The following is a 24,319-nucleotide window of genomic DNA, read 5'->3' as shown; positions in this document are numbered from 1 at the left end:
GGGGCAGTTGACTATGCTCTGAGTCTTCATTGCTCATATTGCAGGAGAAAAGCCTGCTTCCCAAGAAACCAACATGGATCACTGCTCCAAGCCTATGGGACTAGAGATAACACCATGATCCAATCACATCAGGGGCATTCAAACTTTGCCCAACCCAAGGCCACATTAGTAACTTACCAGAAGCCTAAATTCTTTTCCTGATTTGAACACAAACATCCAATGGTAGCCACTCTCCTTTTTAACTAAGGAAGCAAGGGCTGCGGAAATTAATGGAACCTGCAATGTGGTTTGGCAACCCAGACTGTCAAAATGGTGCATGCTGGGACTTGTAGTGCCTGAGAGTCACATCTCTCAGCAAGGAAGCAACAGAGTGCATTATAGGACTTGGTGGGCCCCATTTTGGCCACCTTTCATTGTGAATTTTCCAGCGTGGTGTGTGTGTCAAACACAAACATCCCTCTGCAGTTTCTTTTTTTGGGAGGTCCATCTCTGTATATCACATCCTTTTTAAGAGATGAAGGAGCGGCACTACTGTTGCTGACTAAAGCGAGCAAAGCAGAATTTGAGAAAACCCTCATCATAATACACATTCAATCAAGACAAAAAAAAGGGTGCATGCTTTTTACTCACTTGTCCTGGGACTCAATATATACATAGAGATGAGGTTCAAAGCACTTGGAAATGATGCCATGAAATGGGTTGTCCGGCGCCTTTGGCTTCTTGGGCTGCAACGAAACCATTTAGAGCAATGATTGGAAACCTGCCATCAAACTTCTACAGAAAACAGCAATGAAAATAGCACAGCAGGACCTACATTCCTTAGAACTTTATTATAACCCAGAACTCTATGGCTAGATAGCCAACAATGTACAGAGGGTCACGGTTTGCCTCAATCTAGCAATATTCTCTTGTGTTTATTTGCCTGGTTTATTTGCTTTGAAAGATAACGTGTTGCTAATAACATATATAACTGGTTTGGACCCTTCACATCATAAGATGTCCATAGAAGCACAGAAGCGTAGGGCTGGAAGAGACCTCAAGAAGTCATCAAATCCAGCCCCCTGCACTGAGGCAGGACCTAGTAAATCTAGACCATCCCTCATAGGTGTTTGTCCAACCTGTTCTTAAAAACCTCCAGTGACAGGGATTAGTTAGTAAGCCTCTCCGAATATCTAACCTAAATCTCCCTTGCTGCAGATTAAGCCCATTACTTCTTATTCTACCTTCAGTGGACGTAGAGAACAATTGATCACTGTCATCTTTATAGCAACCCTTAACATATTGGAAGACTTCTCACGTCCCCCCTCAGTCTTCTTTTCTCAAGACTAAACTGCCCAGTTTTTTTTAAACCTTTCCTCATCAGTCAGGTTCTCTTAACCTTTTATCATTTTTGTTGCTCTCCTTTGGACTCTCACCAATTTGTCCATATCTTTCCCAAAGTGTGGTGGCGCCCAGAACTGGACACAGTACTCCAGCTGAGGCCTTACCAGCACTGAGTAGAGCAGGACAATTATCTCTCGCATCTGACATACACCACTCTTGTTAATACACTCTCGAATATTAGCTTTTTTCACAACTGCATCAAACTGTTGACTTGTATTCAATTTATGATCCACTATAACCTCCAGATCCTTTTCAGCAGTACTGCCACCTAGCCACTTATTCCCCATTTTGTAGTTGTGCATTTGATTTTTCCTTCCTAAGTGAAGTAATTTGTGCTTGTCTTCACTGAATTTCATCACGTTGATTTCAGACCAATCCTCCAATGTGTCAAAGACATTTTGCATCTGGCATCTTGTCCTCCCAAGTGCTTTCAACCCCTCCCAGCTTGCAGTAAAATAAATGTATGGTCTTTCAGAGAGTTGTCTTTTCACTTGTAGAGTTCTCTTACAATAAAGAATAGTTTGTGCTTTTATAACACCTTTAAACAGAGGATCTCTAAGCACTTTGCAAATAAATAGGGATGTTGTGAAGATTGGTTAATAGTAAGGAAACACCATCAAAAGGCAACCCCATTAGAGATGGGCACAGCAGCTGTTTAAAAGCACAATGAGCACATACCTACATTTTAAGACATGAAATATACTATACTCAGGTGAAATTTAGGTAAGGAGATCCCAGGGTTGCAATTATCAATGCACAGAGCGCGGTAGGATCTCTTTCACTATGACAACATATTTTATGGGGGGAGGGAGGTTATGTTTTAAAATTATCACTAATAATACTATTTTTCATATCAGATTTGCAACATTAAGTATATGCACAATTTTGGGACATCTGTCTTATTCTCATTTTATTTCATATAATATTTTTTAAGTGCCGAGCCTAACTCATAACCATGGCACATCCTCCTTTCTGGGAGTCTATATTTCCAAAGCCCAGCTCATTCACTGATTCAGCAAAGTCAATGGGGCTGTTCGTGTGTTTAACGTTCTGCACATGCTTAAGGACAATGCTGAATTGGGGCTTCAAAGCCTCCAAATATTTGTACCGTATCTAGAATTTTTAAATGTTGATATCGACACTTTCTTCTGTTGTCTCCATTTCTTAGCAACCAGACAATTTCACAGCCTGCAAAGAAAGCACTGGTGATTCGGTGGTAGAATTCTCACCTCCCTTGCCAGAGACTTAGGTTCAATGCCCAGCCAATGAAGAGCTGAGTTTTCCTCTTTGAAAAAGCCTTTTCATCCTAAGAAAAGGAACTAGAGAGCTCTTTCCCACGTGCTTTCCTAAACAACAGACAAGGAGGCACTGGGTCACCTGTGGAATGTGCACAGAGACTGGAAACGCCAGCATTTCAGAGAAATAATTAAGACTAGCGCACACAAAAATGAGTAATAATGTGTGGCTGCAAAGCCTACGTGAACCAACGATTTATGGAGGCCAGAACACTCCACGAACCTGGTTTCATTAACCTTTTCACGAACAACAACATCGGGGAATGTGAGCTTTTATGACTCTGGGAGAGAGCAACTGCCCAGCATCCCCCAATCCTGTGCTTTGCCAACGCCTGTGCATTCCAGCTGGATGTGTACATTCCTCGGCTTCAGGAAGAAAGCAATGGGTGGCATTTCTAAAACACACCATTCCCAGAGGTCTCTGGAACGGGAGCTCTGACAGGACCACCTTGTGCATCAGGGATTCACTAGGCTAGTGATGTTTACCGTTCCTGTGGCTGGAAGAGCTGGATTAAAGCAGAGATTGTGTGTGCTGTGTCTCTCTCTCTCTCTGTCTTTGCATCATCCTGCACCCCACATTGCTTAGAGAGACAGAATACTAAATCTTCTAACAGTAGCACTGAAGCAGTATTTCAGAGTGCATGAATGCTGTCCAAGAGCTGCAGATGTTTAAGCTATTTCCTCCTGGAGTTTGATGGAATAATAAAAGGTTACTGTTGTCACAGTAAGGAGGTCTGCAGCTGGCCCAGTTTCCTTTTATTACTATCCAAAGTAAACAGATTAAATCTAACTGCTAGGATCACCAGAAGGGTTTCTTTCTAACGTGGATTTCTTTGATTTCTTTCCCCTGACTCTTGTGCCCCCCCAGTAGCCCTCTTCCACTTACACATGTCCTCAGTCATCAGCACTAATATCTTAGAGGCTTTCTACCTCCCAGCCCCCTCCACCTTCACCCTCTTCTTTTTCTGCTCCTCTCCTGCCAGCAAAGGCGAGTGAAATATACGAGGCTCTGCCACTAATGTGCAAGTGTTAGCCACCAAGTGGTGCCTAGGAGGCAAACCTCCTTCCCAGGTGTGCCTCAGCTGGGCGGGGCTTTGCTGAGTGCACTCACAGCTCCAGCCAATCGTGGTGCCATTCTCAAGGGTAGTAATCTGGGGAATGCCAAAAGTGGGGCTCCCTCCCTCACAAGAAGCACTACAGGGAATGGCACGACAGGCTGGCACAGACTTGATGCCAGGAAGAAAACCAACTTCCTTGTATGCTGGGAACTAGACAATTCCCTGCTCAGAAATACTTGAATTGCCTTCTGACAAGTTAGTACATTCAGCTGTTCATTAAAAACAGGGGATGTTCTGCAGTTCATTTAGTCCCTCGCATGCCTTCTGGCACCCTTGAGAATCCCCTCAGTTTTTCTTACACTTTACTCCCTCCCCAACACCTTTCCTCGTGGCTGGCTTTCTCCTAGCCAGCGTAGGGTAGACAGGAACGAGTCAATGCCCACACTTCCCATTGGTAAAAAGGGCCATTCTCAAAGGACACACCATGCTCAGACCTCCCTGGACCACAACATCCTACCTCCAGATCATTTCCTGCCCCTAACAAGCTCAGGAAGGTGGGGCTCAAACTCAGGTTCCTGATCGCCAAGGCCATCAAGGTAATATCCCACCGGGAGGAACGAATCCTTGTTTTAAAAAATATCTACTTTAGGACTTACTTTATTATGATTATTAAATTATTTGCATTTCAGTAACCCCCAGTCACGGAGCAGGACCAGAACAAAAAGATGGTCCCTGTCCCAAGCAGCTCACAATTAACGCTCTGCAATCTTCAACTGTATTGAGCAAAATAAAGCAGCTTGTTGGCTTTGAGATCGGTGTCTATTAAAACAAAGAATACCACTTCCAGCACATTCATTTACTGTTTGTATAGTGCTCTAAAGATGCAAAGTGTTACGTAAGTGCTTCGCTTTCCCATCCCTGGAGAGGGAATGGAGAACAAACAAACAGGATATAAAAATCCCTCCACTCATATTTTTGGAGCGAAAGTGAAAAATTACACATAATGAGCTTCCCATATTTATGCTCATTCACTGATTTGAGGTTTAATTTGCTCAGTTGACAAAGCAAAATATGATTCTCAAATGGCCAGCACAGCAAATATCATCTAGGATCTGAAAACCCAACTATATTCTGGTGCCTTTTGTCAGTAAGGGTTCTGCAGTTACATTTCAGCTGCTGACCTGGTTGCTGACATGCAAGGTAGACTAGAACCCAGCTCATTCTCCCTACCTTGGAGGAGTAAAATCGGGTTTGTTTCAATAAAGTGAGCACCTATGACCTGAAGTCACATGGGGAGATGTGTCCAGTGAGGGACCATTGCTGTAAAGTATTTGTTGGACTAAGATCATGCTCAGCATGTGGCAATGACAATGAACTTCTCAAATAGATTTGGAAAAAAAAGCTTAGGGACTTCCAGAGAGTCTCAGGAACTGGGACTCTTTTGTTTGCAGATAAGGAACTTGGAAGACTTACTCTGTCTATATCGCCTTTCTCTATCACAGTTTCGTCCGTCTCTGTCCCAGTTTCATCTTCCAGAAATGGGTTGGTGGAGGGAGGTGGCAGCTCTGCCTTTTTCTGTTAAAAAAAGAAAGTCAGTAAACGGAGAGAAAGTTTCCTTTTGGGACATCAGCCACGTTGCTGCATTCTCGCTTTGCCTTCCTAAGCCCTATTTGCGTCTCCCCTCCCTGCCCGATTGTCTTACGGGAATAAATCTACAGATCACGGATGACCACAGAACATCGAAAGCAAGTATCAGCCAGAGGTCTGCTTTGTAAAAACGCAGAGATGAATTCAAAGCTCAATGAAGTGAAAGACTGATGGTGAGGCGTACTGCCAAGCGTTACGTGCAATGCACCTCCATCCTGACCTCCTGCTAGGCTACAACTAGAGTCTCCCCCATCCTCCTCCACTGCTCTATCAATGCATCTCACTCCTGACAGGCAGCATGCCCTTCTGTTCCAGTGCTGGGCTCCCCAATCTGCCAATACACCCCAGGAAGGGAAATTCTGGCTAACACCACCACAACAAATTCCTACTCTCCCAAAATTAGCCCTGTGATCTTTAATAGCTAGCAAGATGGGTGGTCAGCGGGTCACAGTTCAGGGCTCCAAACTCTGCTCGCTGCTCCATCAAGCATTAGAAGCAGAGCCCAGAATTGGTGCTAAACACTCAAGAGGGAAGAAGCAGAGTTTGAGCTAGCGGCAACGTGGTCTTTACTGGCCGACAAGCGGATGGTGCTGTGGAGGCACTAAGAGGCTGGAGAGGGTGAAGAGCCTGCTAGGGGAAGGGGAGCAGAGTGGCTTCCGTTCGAGGGCTGCCCTGTAAGAGCACTTCTTGGTCGCACGGAGGTGGAAATATAGAGATGGTGGGGTGGGGCAGGGGAGGGAAATACGCATATGAGACTCCAGTCACATGGTTTCCAAACTGGCCTAGCCAGCCAGGACAGACTGTGCTGTGGGGCAAATCACAGGTGGTATGTGAGTGTGATAACGTAGCAAGCCCCAGTGCACGAGGGGGTAACCCAGAGATCTGCCCACCACGTAAGTAATGGGGGTGGACGCAGAAAGGTAGCGAGCAAGTGGCTGTGGCATGGCTAGCTCGAGTGTCCTTTCCCCCGCAGCAGGCTAAGAAGCTAGAAAGGGCTCCAGCAATTGGGATGCATTGTTCTGTTCTTGGGTTTATTTGGAATCTTTTGTGCACAAAAGCTCCAAGAAAAGGGACTAAACTCTGCTGCTCGTGACAGCGTCGTTCATCGCTGCCAGCTGAGGGTTCTGCCCACTGGTCTACAGCGGGCTTGGTAGAAAGTGAGGTGGCGCGTCACCATCTGTCCACCCCTCAGACAGAAAACCTCTGCAAGTTCCTTGTAACGCACAGAAACATGACCAAGCATGCAAAGCCAGAATGAGTCTTTACTGGTTACACTCCTACCATTCAAAAGGGGCCCACATGCTCCATTGGCCAAGTCTTGCCTTGCATTGGCAAGACTTGGTTCTAACCTCTTTAAACAGGGGCTCTATTACAGAATTGCTGACACAACAGTTAACTACAGAACAGTGCTGCTGCAGCAAATCCTGTATTTTGGCTCCCCTCTGCCACTCGTCTCCACTGTGTATTGTCCGTATACCCATATATAAATTACATGCTATGTTTTGTGTTTAAAAAAAGAGTTCAAATGACAGCAATCCCAGCCTTCATGGTCCTTAAATAGAATCAGAAGTGAGAGAAAGGCTGCCAGGAAAAGAAATTAATTTTCTTTATTTCAAACTCCCTTCTCTCCTCTTTTGTTGTTCTTCAATTACAATCGCTTCTGTGCATCCCGTTTCTGAAGGGAGAATGAGAACAACCCAATGCAGTCAGCTAATTAACAGCACATTGGATAATAAATATTCTGGGAAAATGAAAATCAGATTGTGAAGAACTCTCCAATCAATCAACTGAAGGAAGTGTTAAAGAACTCCCCCTTTAATTGGCACCATCCACTGCATTACAGCAAATAGGAATGGTTCAATCCATCACAGTGGGTCCTGATGGAAACCATTACACCTATACAGCTTCCTCAAAGATAAGAGTCCAAACAGGCCTCCGCAGATTAACACTGCGGAGCAGCGCTCCTCAAACCTGCGGTCTTTGAGCCACATCTGGAATTTGTGCTGTCTAGGCAGCATGTGTTTAGCACTCCACTTGCTCATCTTAGATTCCAGGCAGAAAAATCAGAGTGACAGTCCCAGGAACACTCCCTAAGCTAATGGACATGCTGGTAACAGACAGAGCTCGGAACAATGAAATGAGACAAGGCCGCATGCAAGTTGCCAGGGTCCTTTCCCAAAGCCACTTTCCCCAGCAAATAAGAGTAAACCCCACGGCTAAGGCAGGATGGGACCTTTTCCATGCAGTAATTGGAAAGGAGCACTGAGAAGAGGGGAAAATGTTCAGTTATGATGTTGTATCAGTGTGCAAGAAACTTGTGTCATGATGCATATACTGTGGCATAATTATGTGGTGGTTCTTCATAACAAAGGGGCTTCAGCTGTAATTTAATTAAAAAGGCGCAGGAGAGTTGAAGTAGGATAACCATGCACCCTCAAGAGGTAGGGGAGGAAGGGGGTTCTCTGTGCCCCAGGTGGAGTACCTAGGATCAAACAAACTCTCTGCTCTCCAATCCAGGCTAACATCTTTTGGGTAGAAGCTTTCAAAAGATATCCTTTATAGCGCCTCACTGCCCCAGTTACAGCTGAGGATGGGAGTTTCTTCCCGTAACTGCTAGCGCTGTAGGGCTGTTCTTTAGAAGTTTCCTTACCACGGTCCCATCAGCCAGAGTGCACCCCGAGAAGCGTTTAGCCATCAGCCCTTCGAAGTTGGTCGTTCTCTGAATGGCAAACAAAAGCAATTTCACCTCAATCTCTTTAGCTCTTGTGCGCATGATCTTAGCAAGCTCAGTCCTGAAAGGGAGGGAAACGAAGGATGTGATTTCGTGCTTGAAGAGAACTATCAATTACTTATGCACATATTAAGAAAAAGATTTGAAGCTTATGGTTGTAACTCAGTCCAGTTCCTATAGCGAGCCAGCTCTCGTCACTAAATTCAAGTTAATTCCTAAGCCATTCTCATTTAACTGCTAAACTCCCATACAGATTAGGTTTCAGAATTCATACCCACAGTTGTTGTGAGGTTTGTGTGTAACAGGACACCAGCCCCTAACATTCAATGTACTGTTCTTAGCCAGAAAACCCTACAGTAACAAAGCTTTGGTGAGAGCAGTGCTTATGATTGGGATCAGAGAACAGCAGCAGGGACGAGTGCTTTGGGGACCTTGGGTGGCGCATACTTTTCGGTCTCCTGGGGGAATTGGCTTTCAAGGAGCTAGCTCTGTGAGATGGCAGTCCCAGGCTTCCCAGGCTTGTTACTTATCTACAGCTCTGCTGCAGGGAAGGTTGGCTTTTCCTTTTATATCAATATCTGTGTATTCAATGTATTTCTGTAATTCTCTCTCAGGATTATCACCTAAACAGCATTTTTTTCCCTTTGTAAGTCACAGGCAGTAACCACTCTACAAAGACATTTAACAGCAGCATTTTAAAATCTTACAGATCTGCCATCAACTCAGCGAAAAACACGGATTGCTACGGTATGCCCTCTTAGCAAAATTCACCATGCTAGGAAGCACGATGAGCTGCGTTTGTGCTCACCTCGTAACATGGCAGAACTGAACGGCAATGCGCTCCGTCATGCACCACTCCTGCGGAAACATCCGCCCGTACTTTTCCTCATAGTCCATCAGCTGACGTTTAATCCAAGCATAGCGTCGGTCAATTTTATCTAGCCAGGCGACCTGAATGAGATGAAGAACACTGTACAGCCTGCAGCTGCTAATATTTAGACATGTTGCCTAAGTATATTCTAGTGGCTTTAGAGAAGAAGTGGGGCTAAGAAACTTGAAGTCAAATGGAACTGAACAACAAAAATAATACTTAGCACATCTTCAGACTGCTTAAATACAGGAGGGATTTTCAGACATGCTGAAGTGACTTAATAGCACTAGTCTTACTGAATGTCAATGGCAGCTGTGCTCTTAAATCACTCAGGTGCTTTTGAAAATCTCACCCATTCTCTCATTTATTCCCAGCACTCTAGTGCAAGGTACATATTATTCCCGTTTTAGAGAAGGAGAATTGAAGCCCCAGAGGAAGTCAGTGGGATTAGAACTCAGGAATTCCTGAATTCCCATTTTCAGCTGGCTTTCCAACTCTGGCACTTGGGCCACCAGTTGCCTGCAGGATCCTTGCTAGTGCTGTGTAGAAGGAAAAAGTACAGCACAAGACCACATCCTAAATCATCATCCACTCAATAGCACATCATTAAGTCATTACTCATCTCTGACACAGTTCAGAAACAAATATTACAAAATCAAGCTGGGTAAATATGAAATTAGTAGCTGCCAACAAAGCAAAATCCATTTCTTTTGCAAAACATAAAAATCTAACCATAGCATGCTGTGTTCCACTTACATCTTGGTTTTCCTGGAAAAGTACCAGGTATTCCGAGAGGTGTTGTTTAATAAATTTCTTGATGATTTCCTGTTTGATTCTGGGATCTAAGACACTAGCAACTAGACAGGCATCACGGAGGACGTTGCTGGGTCCGCCAGGCCTCTGTCAAAATAAACAAGAACAAAAGATTTACTAGCCAAAAAGCCTAAAGGAGAGATTGCAAAATCTACTGGCTTTTGCAACTTCATCTTGTTTTTGTCCTCTACTTTTAGTTTCCTTTTCCCTCCACTGCTGCTGCCCCAGCTTATTGACGCTCAGGTATCTGGCTTCTGGTGGATGAACAATGAAACATCTCTCAGCAACCTGCAGCAAAGCACAGCCAGCTCAGCACACCATTTTCGTTAAGCCCTTCACTATACACAGAATAATTCTCTAAAGAATGATGACTAACAAAGCAATCCTGGGACAAGCAACCGTGTTCCCAGCTGCACGGAGGGCCAAAATAGAAAATAAAAATAAAAAGCAGACAGGAGTTGATCAAAGCTTCAACATTTAGAAAGTTATTTGATTGCTGGTCGATATTGGCACATACCACAGCTTTACTGCACAAGACCGCAAACATCACAGTCGCTTAGAAGCATCTTCAGTAAAATCCCACCCCCCAGTGGAGTTTCAAGTGAACACACAGTTACTCTGTTCAGGGGCTCTTTCAAAGCCTCTCCACTGACTTCAGTGAGCTTGAAGTAAGGCTGCCATTGTGCAATCCCTGTTCTTAAACATTCGTTGCATTCCACCAGTGCAGTGATGGGCAAAGCGATCCCTACACTTGTACAAGGGCTTAGTAACATTTCTCAAGTGTTTTGGGGCCCATCTGCATGTAAGATGCTTTATAATACAAGGTAGTTATTCACAGAGAACTCTAGGCTTTGCAGGAGGAATAAGCAAGAAGTTGTAAGCCAAAGCTAAGAATTGTTACATCTGTTACCACCATCTTTTGCATCCCCATAGTGCCTAGCAGGCCAGTCCTGGCCCACTGTGGGAGGTGCTGTACAGAATAAAAAGACAGTGCCTGTCCCAATTTTGTTACCTCTTATAAAAACTGTGGCCTAGATCTATAAAACAGTGCAGCTCTGCTGGTCTCAATGGAGCTATAACAGCTGACCCCAGCTGAGGATCTGACCCTAGAAGTGAATTTTTAAATTAAAAATAAGAGCTCTTTAAAGCAATAGTGACAACAGTGGTCAGAAGCCAGAGACTGGGGGGCTGTCACTGTGAAAGCTTCCTTTACACAGCCTTGCCATCACATTTCGATCATGACCTGCAATACACTTTGTGAACTGCTCCTTACCAGGATCTGCTACTGCTATGATCTTTGATGTGGACTAACCGTCTCACTACAAGACTCATTTTGTTTCTGACAAATAAGCCAGATTTGAGCCCAGGCGTCCAGAGAATGAAAAAATCTAGTACATTAACTGCACCTTCAGGTGCCCATTTCAAACATTAAAAGTAAACCATGAGACTATGAGACTCTGTTGTATTCATGGGTCACATCCCCGGGCAATGAAACTGAAGAGACAAGGCAAATGATTTATTAGGTATATGGTCAAGGAGCAGTGGTGGTACTTTGGAAGACAGAGTTAGCTCCTCCTGTGCAAGGAATCCAAATTCTCCACAGAGCAAGCAGTAATTCAAAATTATTGCTGGACTTCTGCTTGTTAGTATGCACGAACATACCAGCTCATTGCAGCATAGTGGGGTTTTCATTTTTATAGCGCTCCAGGGACTGGCAATGGGGAAGAGACTAAGTATTATCTAGACCATCCCTGACAGGTGATTGTTTAACCTGCTCTTAAAAATCTCCAACGATGGAGATTCCACAACCTTCCTAGGCAATTTATTCCAGTGCTTAACCACCCTGACAGTTAAGAAGTTTTTCCTAATGTCCAACCTAGACTGCCCGTACTCCAATTTAAGCCCATTGCTTCTTGTCCTATCCTCAGAGGTTAACGAGAACAATTTTTCTCCCTCCTCCTTGTAACAACCCTTTATGTCCTTGAAAACTATTATGTCCCCTCTCAATCTTCTCTTCTTCAGGCTAAACAAACCCAATTTTTTCTATCTTCCCTCATGGGTCATGTTTTCTAGACCTTTAAATAATTTTTGTTGCTCTTCTCTGGACTTCCTCCATTTGTCCGCATCTTTCCTGAAATGTGGTGCCCAGAACTGGACACAATATTCCAGTTGAGGCCTAATCAGCGCAGAGTAGAGCGGAAGAATTACTTCTTGTGTCTTGTTACAACACTCTTGCTTAAAACATCCCAGAATGATGTTTGGTTTTTTTGCAACAGTGTAACACTGTTGACTCATGATCCACTATAACTCCCAGATCTTTTTCCACAGTACTCCTAGGCAGTCATTTCCCATTTTGTATGTGTGCAACTGATTGTTCCTTCCTAAATGGAGTACTTTGCGTTTATCCTTATTGAATGTCATCCTATTTACATACATTTACTTGATGGAAAACAGTAAGAAAAACTATACGCATTACACTAACACTCAGGAGACTAGGTTTCTTTCTAAAATATCTCCTAAAACAAAAGAAGTCTCACATAGATCAAATAATAAATAAAAGCCCATGATGATTATATTTGACATTTCATTTGAACAACAGACTGTTCATTAGAGGGAGAAAAAAGCCACAATACCTTTGTGCCCTGGGAAGGAAAAGCTTCTTCAAAATCTGCCAAGATTTGTTGTCCTAACTCATTTTGGGCAGCCTTTACCCTGCCAGAGAAAAAGCAAACAATTACTTTGTTCCCGGAATTACAACTAGTTGTTTTGTGTTTGAAATCTACAAATGTTGCTAAAACATGCTCTTCAAACCAAGCAGCTAGATGAAAATACACAAAAACCTGGCATAATTTAAAGTAATATCCACATTATGTAGGCTATTTCATCAAAACTGGATCAGGTGGGATTTTTATTTTTTTTGCTAAGTACATCTGGCTAACAAGTTAGTGCTGTGACAATGTTTATTAAGTTCTAATGGAAGAAATGCTTGATTTTAACCCCCCCCCCCCACTATAAATTAGTGCTGTCATTCTGGATCAGTTTTTCAGCTGGTATAAATCAGAATAGCTCTTTTAACTCCAATGGAACTATACCAGTTTACACAAGCAGACAATCTAGGCCTCTATATTCATGGGCACCATTGATATTTTAATTAAAAGTATATTTTTAAGATATAAAAGGCTTCACAAAACCTCTGTTTCCAGAGCGGAATTATTCACAGCTCCCAGGTGGACTGACCTATTGTTAAATACCTCCATTCAAGTATCCTTTGGCTACAGTCACACATAAGGCCTTTATTTCTTTAGGAGAAAGAAAGAGCTAGGGCTTGAAGAGGGTGGAAATGTTTAAACAACTCAATCTTTTGTTTTCTTTAAAGAGCCATATACAAGATCCATCTTTTGTTTGACTTAGCTGAGAGAACAAAGCTTCTAACTTTCAGAAATAAAAGTTGACAGGGCTTAATTGATTCTTTCAGAGAAATGGAAATGCCTACACATTCTGGAGCGTGCCAAAGTAAATAGCTAAGCACTTAAGTCCCTTTTCAACCCTTGAAACCTTCCATCACTTTTTACTGTACTGGAACTGCTTTAAGGACTAAAACTGATTATACAAAACAGTGGATCTTCCACAGACACAGATATGTTAGTAAGAGCAGTTGGGTTTTTTTTTTTAAATGTTTATTGAGGGTGGATTTGGATTGTTTAAAAAGACCATCCAGCCATATCTAAGAAGGATTTGCTTCTTTAATCTTCCCAGTTCAGTTCCAGCAATAGCTGAAATGCAACAAGAAGTGACAACAACAAAGTGGGATTCTTTAACTGTCGTTTTCCCTTAGGTGCCGAAATGCAGAAAAATCCATATCAGTAAAAATTACAGTGAGATTGTGTGCGTGCGTGTATTTAGGTACTGCTCTCAATATATGATCTGCTTTTCCCTGATTTACTTACATGGATCTTCCTTCAAAAAGCTTTCTACCTGCAATGTTGAATGCAATTCTCAATTATGTTCTTTGCTGTCCAGTGCTATTTGAAAGTTTAAACACTACTCCAGGTTCAGATCTACATTCATGCTTCTATTTTGTGGTCAAGCTTAGAGCTGGCTGAAATTTGGGATTTCTGGCTTGCACCAAATTTTGAAATTTCCTGAGAACTGGAAATTTTGGAAAAAAAAATCCTTTTGGAAACACCAGTTCAAGGTGTTTCTGAAACAAAATATGTTCCCCAGAACACCAGCTGCAGCTGACTGAAATTGACCAGATTCACATCAATGTAAGTCAGCTGTTGCCCAGGCTGGCAGGGTCTATGGTTCCACTGCACTGTAGACCCCAAGGCTTTCGGACTCCTCTAAGCCAGATGCTTCCCAGGGCTGCCTGACTCTGTTTGGTCAGAACATTTCCAACCAGCTCTAGTCCAGATATTAAAGGAATTATATTAATAAATCTATGTGGGGAAATTGTAGCAATAGAGAGGCCCACTCCATCAGCCCTTACTCATGGGTGTAACCCTGCTTAAGTCAGACAAGTAATTCATGTGAGAAAAGACTGTAGGATCAGACCTCTTGAACCTCAAGAAAAAAAACCTGTGGATTGAGAAAGCAGCATCTTTTAATGGACTAACAAATAAGCAAGCTTTTGGCCTCAAAACATGTCTGGAGCCATGTGAATAAGAGACTTTATATGAACATGTGGACCTGTTTGCTGTAATTCCCGTTTCCTTAAATTTGACAGGATACAGTAATATCAGCATTTGACTCCAGCTGAAATACAAAGTACAAAGGAACCTCAGAGTAGGAGAACTACTGGCTTCTAAAAAGCTAAACGAACTAAAGAGGCTGTGAAGTAGTTATAGACCCAACTTTGAGATTTGTTGTTCTAGGCACTAATTCAGAAAAGTACTTAAGGATGTGCTTAACTTTAAGCAAGTGAGTAGTCCCAATGACTGCTCACATGCTGAAAGTCATGCATATGCCTTGCTGAATCAAAGCTTTAAAATGGGTTTTAACGAAATGTAACACAAACAGAAATCTCTTCTTTTTAAAAAAAGAAGTCAAGGATGACAGGTGTGATTTTGTGATACTTTATGTAAACATTCCCCTCCTTGTGACAAACTCAAAATATTAGTACAGGGAAACAGGAAGTGAGTGAGGCCTCAGTCCTGCTACACTTACACATCTGAGTGATTTCACTCGTTTTAGCAGTCCCAGGCCTATTTGCATGTGTAAAACAGAGCACACCTTTGTAAAACTACGGCCTTGTCTAGTTTCAGTGCCCAAGCTGAAATGCAAAGACGAAACCAATAGCATCGATGGTGAAATATAAATAAATTAAAAATTTCAGCTGTTTTAGCCATTCCAGATGTTGCTAGTTTAACTCAGTTTTGGAGGTTTATTAGTGCTAATTTTATGCTGACAACATCCCTTTACCTGATTCCCAGCAACTGCTGGGACCGCCACAAAGCAGCCACCTTGAACCTAAACAACACGGACTGGGCATTTCGCTATGGCAGTTCGCACATGCCTTCAACCTTTGGCTACATGTGTATTAGCAAAGGCTTTATTTCTCTCCTACCCCTCTACTTTTCTTTTCTTTTTTTTTTTTAAAATAACTTTACTAAGTTTCAAATAACAGTAAATTACTAGAAACCACTAGAAATTCCTTTTGCCAAAGCTACCAGAAATATTAGACTGCTCCTGGCAGCCTGCTGAGATAAAAAGAGGCTGAACTAGCCTGTTTTTCTGTGGTAGACTTATAATTATGTCTCTTCTAAATATTTTCCAGGCTTTTTTCCCCTCACTATCTGCAAATCTTTTTAAACCATTTTCATGGGTGGGTTTCTCACCACTAATTATATTCTCCCTCCGCAGATAGAAAACAGAGCAGAAATGAGAGATAACAGTATCTCTGTTTACTGTAATCCTTTAATACACCATATAAGTAGTTGTTTTAAGAAGCATGGCTGGAAAAAATATCAGCTGAATTTGAATGAAAAATCTGATGCTCAATAGATCCATATAAAGCATTGGTACAAGAACCTGAATAGAAGAGGATCCAGTCAAATCTCTTATAAGCACCAGGTGAGTTACTTACAAAGGACTGTAGAAATACAACAGTTAAATGACATATAATTAAGTCTGGCAACATCAAGCAGCAAGAACTTAAATTAAAACCATATTACTTGCAGAAATCCACCCAGTAGTGTTCAGCTGTCCCTTTTCTTTCGCAAGTTTTCACATTTGGCTTCATCTCATTCACTCTGAACAAGAGAGCTAGTCAAACCATGATGTAGCAATTTAACAAATAAAATATTCAAATTATTATTATTGTTGTAGTTCTTCATCCAGCTCTACTTTTAAGAGGGATTGCTTGATTTCACGAACATGCAAGGCCCCTCAACCCGCTTTGGGTTGCATTGATTGTTAATCCAAAGAACAAACGAACAGGTACACCAAAAACAATAACTTGAAAGGATGAAAACAGTGCTAAAGCTTCTTCAATGTTACGTTAATAATTAAAACACTTCCAAGCAAGAAAGAGAAAAGAAATGAAAAATCCAAATCACGCTGGAATATGGACACGTGTAATCAACCTCAGGTCAGATATTACAGAACAATAAATCATTTCACAATAATTTGCTGCCTGTCAAGTACTAACGAGATCCTAGCAACATGTTGGGTGTAGCTCTTCTTTCACCCCACAAACAACCACTTCTAATTTTACCAGATGGTGCATCTGTAACTGTCTAAACAGAGAAAGGAAAATCCCACAAACAGGATCTTAAAAATAGTAAGAACAGACTTTCCCTACGCTTCTAATAGCCTTATCTTAGAGAGGCAGTAAAACAGAGAAAGATTTTCTTCCCGGCCCCTGCCAGATTTTGTGGTAGGACTTGATACCAGTGTGTCTTCTACCGGCATTATGAAAAGTTTTCATTTTACAGTCCAAGCCACTGTAAAATAGATGGCTGCACATTAGGAAAGGAACCATGGGCCAAATTCTGGCTCACTGCATAAGCAGTTACATATATTAGATGCAAAAGCAGCATTAATGCGTGGCTGTGTAATGGCCAGCAAGAGTCTCATCCACAGCTCCCTGCTCCCAGCAGATTGGTACTGTGCAGAGCAGGAGTAATGTAGAAGAAAAAGGGCATGCTTTCTATTTCTGGGGTACAGCACATACATGGACCATGGCCTTAATTCAGTAAAGCATTTAAGAATTTGCTTAAAACTCACTGGGACTATGAAGCAGCTTAAGCAAGTGCTTGAAGTTAAGCCTGTGTTTAAGGGCTTTGTCAAACCAGGGCACATGCCTATTATTCCCAGGTGTCTCCACAGACTTTGAGGGGAGCAGTACTGGGGTGGAACACATGCTTCCCCACTGGGTTTTCTGGCAGAAGGGTCAGTGCAGTACAGAGGAGCTGCCAGATTCTACCTCTATGTTTTCAGCGTTCAGACACACCAAAGCAATGACATCAATATTGCCTGCAATCCTATACTGCCTTGGACAGCTAGTTGCTCTCCCTAGGAAGGACGCCATCGAAAGCCATTCTAAACACTGTATCTGCAGAGCTCTGCCAAACCCCTCTCCTATACCAAGCCCCCTCTTTGATATCTGAGAATGGCAGTCACATGCACGCAAAAAGCAAACATTAGGCTAAAGACTATGAGTTCACATTACTATGAAAACATTGTCACTCCATCCCCTGCATGAACACTAACAGCACACTTTTAAATTTGATTCTTTGGTTCTGCCTTTAGCACCGTCTCAGGCAGTTTTGTACACAGTGTGGTTCATTTTAACCCCCCCAAGGAGTGAGGGAATGGTAAAACACGCTAGCTGTCTCCTAGCCATTTTCTCAGCCCCATCCTCAAATTCCCAACTGAAGCCATCCTACCCCAAGAACGCCTGGGTGGGTCACTCAACACGGATGCTTAATCAGCTAGAAGGCGGTGGTATTGGGTGACAAGATACACTGCTAATTCGTGAAGAGACTAGAACCAGAGATCAAGGCCGAGTATCCCATGCAGCAGTGTAGAGAAAGACCACAAGCTCAGCTCACTAGTTTGGATTCTGTTGTTCAATCAATTCCAGAAAAACAGCACCATGACCAAGCTGGTTGAAAAAGTTTCGTAGCAGAACCAGGCATGTTTTGTCCATTTATTTTTTTCCTGGATGGGGTGGTTGCCGCAAACCTCAATTGCTGAGCTAGAGCCAAGCGGGGCCAATTTCAGGTGGAAACCATACAAAACTCAGTAGATTCAGAATAGCTTTGTTTAATTATTTTGGGGAAAATAAAGTGACGACTCCCGCTGCATGAACCAATGGGAATCAGACACACGAAGTTCTAGACTCAACACTATGGGGAAAAATTTCGCCCTGACTTAAGCTCTGTACAACTCCATTGAAGTCAGGTGGAAATCAGGGCAGAAACTGGCCCTGAGCATTATTTTGTTTTAAATGTACATATCTTCTACTTTGTGTTATGCTTCTGGGCCAAAGAAACAAGGCTAAGAAAGTGGTGAAAAAGATCAGCTCTGGGTTTATTACAAATACAGATTCCTATGAGATCACATAAAACGATGTTCACTGTACATAAATTAATTACTATGCCTATTAAAAGCCAGGCAATGGGAAGCCCAGGTCATTTGTGAATTGTACACATAATAATCATTGTTATGAATAAAATGGACTGTTAAAGAGATGAACCAGTTGCATCCAATTTTAAACTATCCATTTTGGCTGGATATAAATTGCAAAGAATATATCCAGCCTTTAAATTCTTGGAAAAGTTACCCTGTGCAATGCATTTTCTAACTTCCTTTCCCCGCAGGCATGTGAAGGGCACAAAGACCGATCATTTTACCTTTCGGAAAGCTGGCGTATCTGTGGAATCCCCATATATTTGTTGAAGTGCTCTAACACATTCACAACACCTTGCAGGAGATTGGCAACTTCCCCGTACTGTCTCCTCCTGGTCATAGCCCTGAAGAGGAAATCAGAGATTATAAAACCAGGCTCAGTGTAAAGGGCAGATCTTGGGTGGCAATTCCATAGATTACCTCATCCTTCTCTGGGTCACAGCAATGCATACTGAAATTTATTTTTCTAAAATACACAAACGTTCATTAACATTCCGCTGCAGCATTAGAATTTGTTTTAACTGATGCTAAAATAAACGGAGACAGCATACAGCTAATAATACTTCAAAAACACAGACGTCAAAAGTAACTCTTGGCAAAGAACATGTAAACTACTGAATGCATCAACTTAACAGTACAGGTTTGAAGGCAGTAAATGTTATTTTGCCATATTGACCCAAATCAAGCTATTTCTCATCCCAGAAGAGTATGAGTTAGAGCCTCACAGGGAAGAGAATTATAATGAAAAGCGGTTGGCCTTGACTTCATTGTTAATGTCTTTCATGAGCAAATGATGGAAAAGTCAAATTGAATTATTTCTTTTTCTGCATTCTTCAGGCTCTGTACAGCTGGAAAGGCTGGGTTTAAACTATAAGTGCCTAGAAACATGAGGTTCTGTGCAGCAGGCTCTCAGTTGGGTAATTTACTACCATGCAAACCAGGCCTAGCCCTTGTCTTGCAACTTTCCAGTTGCTTGCAAAACTCATCTGATCAACAAGTAAAACCTGTGGATTGTCCCAGCAGCATGCTCCTCAAGCAAACCAACTAGAGACTACTACTGATAAAGCATAGTTTCAAAATGCAGGCAGAAGAGAAGAACTGGGTTCCCTTCTCTTGAAGGGCCATTAAACATACTTCATAATTTATGTAACAGCACCTGCACACAGTAGTGCTGGGCACCTTAGAAATGCAAACAACTAAAGAAATAGATAAATTTCACTAATCTCAAATACCACTTGAGGGATGCTCTAATTTGTAAAGCCCATACTCAGAATTAGGACATCCAACTGAATGGAACAACATTATTCACCAACATAGCAACTATGGTCCTCTAATGCTGATTTCAGTGACACGACTCAAGAGTCCAAGGGTGCAACAATAGTTCCTATTCATATGGGACAGGGATTGCAGGACCTACTGGGTACATGCAGAAAGGACCTGCCAACAGAATTTATAATAGCGATTGCTAATTCTGTGAGCGCACGGTCCCTGGAAGAATAAGAATCGGCTAATGCAGAACTATTCAGAATGCTGCCCAGTACTCCACAATACATATTTATAAAAGCGCCAGTGAAAGTTCCTGTGGCTTACTCAAGTGAATCCACACCCCCTGCCAGCATGTGTAGGTGATTGAGGGTAGTGATGGAGGTGGTCAGATGCCGTTTGGCATGATCTAGTTGCTTGATATCTCGTGTGATTTCTTTAACCTAGGGATTAAAAAGAAGAGACTGATTAAACATCCAAGCCACCACAGCAAGTTGTAAGGAGAGGATGTGACGGGCCCTGTCCTCTGGAATTGGAACCCTGCTAGCTTCTACAGCCACATTAACATAGGGACAAGGGTTCAGAACCTACATACAGCACGTAGCACTAGAGCCAGAATGAACTCTCCATAGCATGTGCTACCAGTATGTGACCATTAGGGTGGACAAACCACAAATGCTGAGAATAAAGGGAGTGGGAGATCTGCTTTTGAAGGCCAGGAAGAAACTGCCACTCACCATTTGCTCTGATTTTTCCGCCTTGTCTTTGATATCTTTAATCTTACCAAAGAGTTGCTGAATGGCTTTCTGGGCCTCCTCAAGAGCCTGAGAGAGAAGGAAAAGATTCATACTCAGTTTCCATCATCAAAGGAACTATGCAGTTGCTCCCTAGTGCAAATTTTGTAGCATTTTTACAACACAACATTTAATCCGTATATCAGAGGCCAATATACAATTGTATTGTCCCAAGGTTTAATAGAAAGACCTGAGACAAGGAATTTTTCCCAACACCTTTTCAAAATAAATTGGATAGGATTTTATTCTTTGTGGTCGATGGCTCAATATGAATTTTATAACAGACTCTAAGTGCCTGAATTAAGGGCTCTAAGAGTTTGTCTCTATGGATTACAAACTGGAAAGTCACGATATTTAAGAAAACCAGAATATTTTCCACCCATCTAGTGAAACTGGAAAGACACTTAAAACCTCCACTCATCCACATATTTACAGTGGATCAAGAGAAGAAAATATCTACTCTACCAAAAAAAGTGATAATGAAAAAGGTGCCATCAATGGAAAAAGTATCAAGTGAGTTACCTAGGGGGACAGAGGAACTGAACTTGCCATGTTTGCTAAATGAATAAGTCTCCTAAATGAAGGGGGAAGGAGGTTTTGTGGTTAACACACTGGCCTAGGCCTCAGGAAATCTATATTTAATTCCTGGCTTTGCCACAGACTTCTACTTCAGTGTCTCTGTGGCTCAGTTCCCCATCTATAAAATGGGGATAATATTTAAATATAAAATTCTTCTATCCCTTATAAGTCTTGTTTAATTAGAATGTTGGCTCTTCAGAGCAACACTGTCTCTTCCCAGGTGTACCAACAGCACCTAGCACAATCGGGGGAGATGTTGGTTCCGGGCTCTAGCTAATACTGTCATACAAATAATAAATAAAATGAACCCACCCACCCCCAGTCCAATGCACCAAAATCATGCTACACGGCACTATAACAGAGAAACAACAAAAGGAGTGCAGCCCTCAAGGAGAGTGAGATTTGTGTAGCCCAGAGCGAGGCATACAGCAACATAGGGAAACTATTAAGAACACATCAAGCACATTGAGGCTCTCTCATTTCCAGGTTCCCGTTCTGTTTTTGTAAGTAACACGGTGCGATACTGACATATATGAGGATGCATGGCTATCTGTAGAGTGGTTCCTGTTTAACAACAACAAAGCTTGACTTCTGACAGCAAAGGAAAGAAGCAGTCAGCATAAAAACCCAAGACTGCCCATAAGTTTTAAATTAAAAAAAGAACAAACCATGTTTTATTTTTACAAAGCCGCTTAGATGCTGAACCTGGGTTACAACCACCTCCTAATCTAAACTCACATAGTGCCTCGTGTCTTAGAGAACTTTCCCAGGATCTGCACTGTAATATTACATAGGGAAAGTCATCATACTTTGTCCATTGTTTCAAGGAAAAAATGTGTGGCAAAATATTTAACACGTTAATAGTGAAAGGAGAGAAATTTCTCCTTTCCTTCCTTCCTTCCTTCCATGCTTCTCAGAGATTTCCACAGTGGGAAATGTGAGCAGAGGAAGACAGAGCAACAGCTTCTTTGCAGGGTAAGAATAAGATCACAGTCAAGCTCATACATTAGCATCTCTCTTGGGGAGAGAGAGAGAGAGAGAGCATTCTCATCCATATCATTGCTACAGTTAAGGGTGCGAGAGCACTTCAACTACAAACCTGTTTGCAGACATTTATAAATCAGCTGTAAAAATTCGCTTCCAGCCACATTATGATTTAATCACATTTGGGAATTTGACTAGACAAACTGAATCCACCATGGTATGGTAACTGTGTAAAGCAACTACTGCATATATGCAGTAAGGGACTAATTCATACACCACTGAAACCAACAGAAAGACTATTTGACTTCAATAGAGCAGGATCAGGCCCTAGTGAGCTCTAAGAACTTTTAGTTAAGGTTTTAAATACATCTGTACATGTGTCTTATACAAAACAAGCCACCTGAGGACAAGATCCTCAGCCAGCATACACATTGATTCACACCAGTGAGGAAACTTGCCCCAGGTTTCTTGGCTGCTACTGTACACTGAGCAGCTGGTTTCAATGGTATCTCTCCCAAATCTTTTCCTGATCACTGTGCTGGATAACCAATTCTTTGCTTTCAAAGCATTGTGCGTTGTTCTGTAATGAAGTGCATTCACCATTTGTTGGCCTAAGTTATCCAGTTCCTTTCGCATCTGATGGTGATTGTAATTATGTGCTATCTGCAATTCCATCATCATCTGCAGACCTGAAGGGCTCATTTACAACAATTTCATTCAAATCATTCCTATTTTCACACCCTCCCTCACTTAAATTCCCTTCCTCCATAAATCAGCTCTTCCTCCAAAGAAGTGCTAGCAAAAAAAATAATAAACCTAAATGGAAAACTTAAAAGTTATGGAATGAAGGAATGTAAAACCCCACATCTTGGTCACTTTGCTTTCAATCTCAGCCCTCCATCTGTGGACTCTAGGGCACGACCTTATCTACATACTTATCTGTAAAAGTCCTTAGCCTTACTGCTGCTGTATTACAGGGGTAATACCATGGCTCAGTCTGTGTTGAGATCTGTACTCTAAGCACGACTAACATTCTTCTGTTTCACATTTTAATAACTGAATTTGGTTTCCAAATCTGGCACAATAGCTCTTCCGAAGAAAACTGCATTTTCTATGTCTTGATCACTCATGAGTTGGTATTAAATTTTTTATGTTCAAGTTATAGAACTGAAATTTATGTGTGCACCTGCTGTTGAATTGTATTTATGGTTAGAGTTTCATCTGTATATGGTTGTTCAGGAGAAGGTTAGTGGTAAGTGGGCTGTAGATTGTGGAGAGGAGGCAGCTGAAGCTGAGAAGGGGAACAAAAAGGTGGCTTGTACACAGGTTGTTGAATGACTTACCTGCTTCTTTTCCTTGGTTTTGATATCTTGTACTGATAGGATATGCAACCTAGCAATCTCAGTTCAAAGATCACACACAAAAAATTAGTTGAATATATAAAATTATGCACAGAGGTGGAAGTGTTTGCTTGAAAACCTCCTTATGATCATGCTGAAAACATTAAGTATCTTTTGTCGATTCACTGTTGCAGGTAGTTCAATACTCACCATAAGGAAAGTGGGAATGACTCTCGATAAACAGAGGGCTGGATTTTGTGTGGTATTTTCAGTTCCTTACATGAATAAGACCAAACCACACAAAGGAAGTAAGTTTAAACCCCAACACAACTGGTGTGAATTGTGTATGTGAGGGAGAGAAAGCCACCTGATTGGATGTCCTAAAACCAACCTGCGAAGTAATTCAACACATAAGCCCTTTCCATCTTGATAACATCTCCATCCCCAGCTCCCTTTGTCTTCTGCTGTTAAGTAAGCTTCTAATCATCCCCCTCTTTATATCGAATGCCATGAGCAAGGATATTATTGTAGCAACATACTCCTTGAAAAAACAAATACATTTATCAAAATCTTGTGTTTCCAAGATCAAAAGGAAGACCAACTTGGCAGAAGGATTTTTTTTCCCCTCCTGCTGGAATGGTTTACTTTTTATAATAAATGTGACTAAGTTGGAGAACATTTTTTAATTCACTTTCCAGAGGGGAAAAAAGGTCTCATCGGAAGTATCAGAATCATGTGCGCATTAACTTTTATCTATTTAACGTCCCTTAGCCAGTCATCCAACACATTCAGTTAATGAAGTGAATGTACATCCCACAGAGACAGTTACATTGTTCATCTGCAATTGACATCTTCCTTTTTTTTTTTTTTGGCTTAACTATTCATGTGTGTGAGAGGGAGAGAAAGAGTTTGGCTCTTAGCCCTAGT

At 41.9% G+C, this 24,319-nt stretch overlaps 1 protein-coding gene across 1 annotated transcript in view; it reads right to left on the bottom strand.

Annotated features, from left to right (window-relative positions):
- The window catches only part of VPS53 (VPS53 subunit of GARP complex), an 89,766-nt gene that overhangs the window by 38,802 nt on the left and 26,645 nt on the right, over positions 1 to 24,319 (bottom strand). The window contains exons 5-13 of the mRNA XM_074974793.1: positions 20,433 to 20,519; positions 20,023 to 20,138; positions 18,657 to 18,776; positions 12,432 to 12,510; positions 9,742 to 9,885; positions 8,923 to 9,065; positions 8,034 to 8,175; positions 5,210 to 5,311; positions 631 to 725 (exon numbers count right to left, since the gene is read on the bottom strand). Of these exons, the coding sequence (XP_074830894.1) occupies positions 631 to 725; positions 5,210 to 5,311; positions 8,034 to 8,175; positions 8,923 to 9,065; positions 9,742 to 9,885; positions 12,432 to 12,510; positions 18,657 to 18,776; positions 20,023 to 20,138; positions 20,433 to 20,519 (1,028 nt within the window). The remainder of the gene's footprint in view (positions 1 to 630; positions 726 to 5,209; positions 5,312 to 8,033; positions 8,176 to 8,922; positions 9,066 to 9,741; positions 9,886 to 12,431; positions 12,511 to 18,656; positions 18,777 to 20,022; positions 20,139 to 20,432; positions 20,520 to 24,319) is intronic.

Source organism: Natator depressus, chromosome 17 (assembly GCF_965152275.1).
Source record: "Natator depressus isolate rNatDep1 chromosome 17, rNatDep2.hap1, whole genome shotgun sequence".
NCBI classification, from domain to species: Eukaryota; Metazoa; Chordata; order Testudines; family Cheloniidae; genus Natator; species Natator depressus.
Note: the sequence above shows the minus strand (reverse complement) of the source record. Positions and strands in the feature narration are given on the sequence as shown.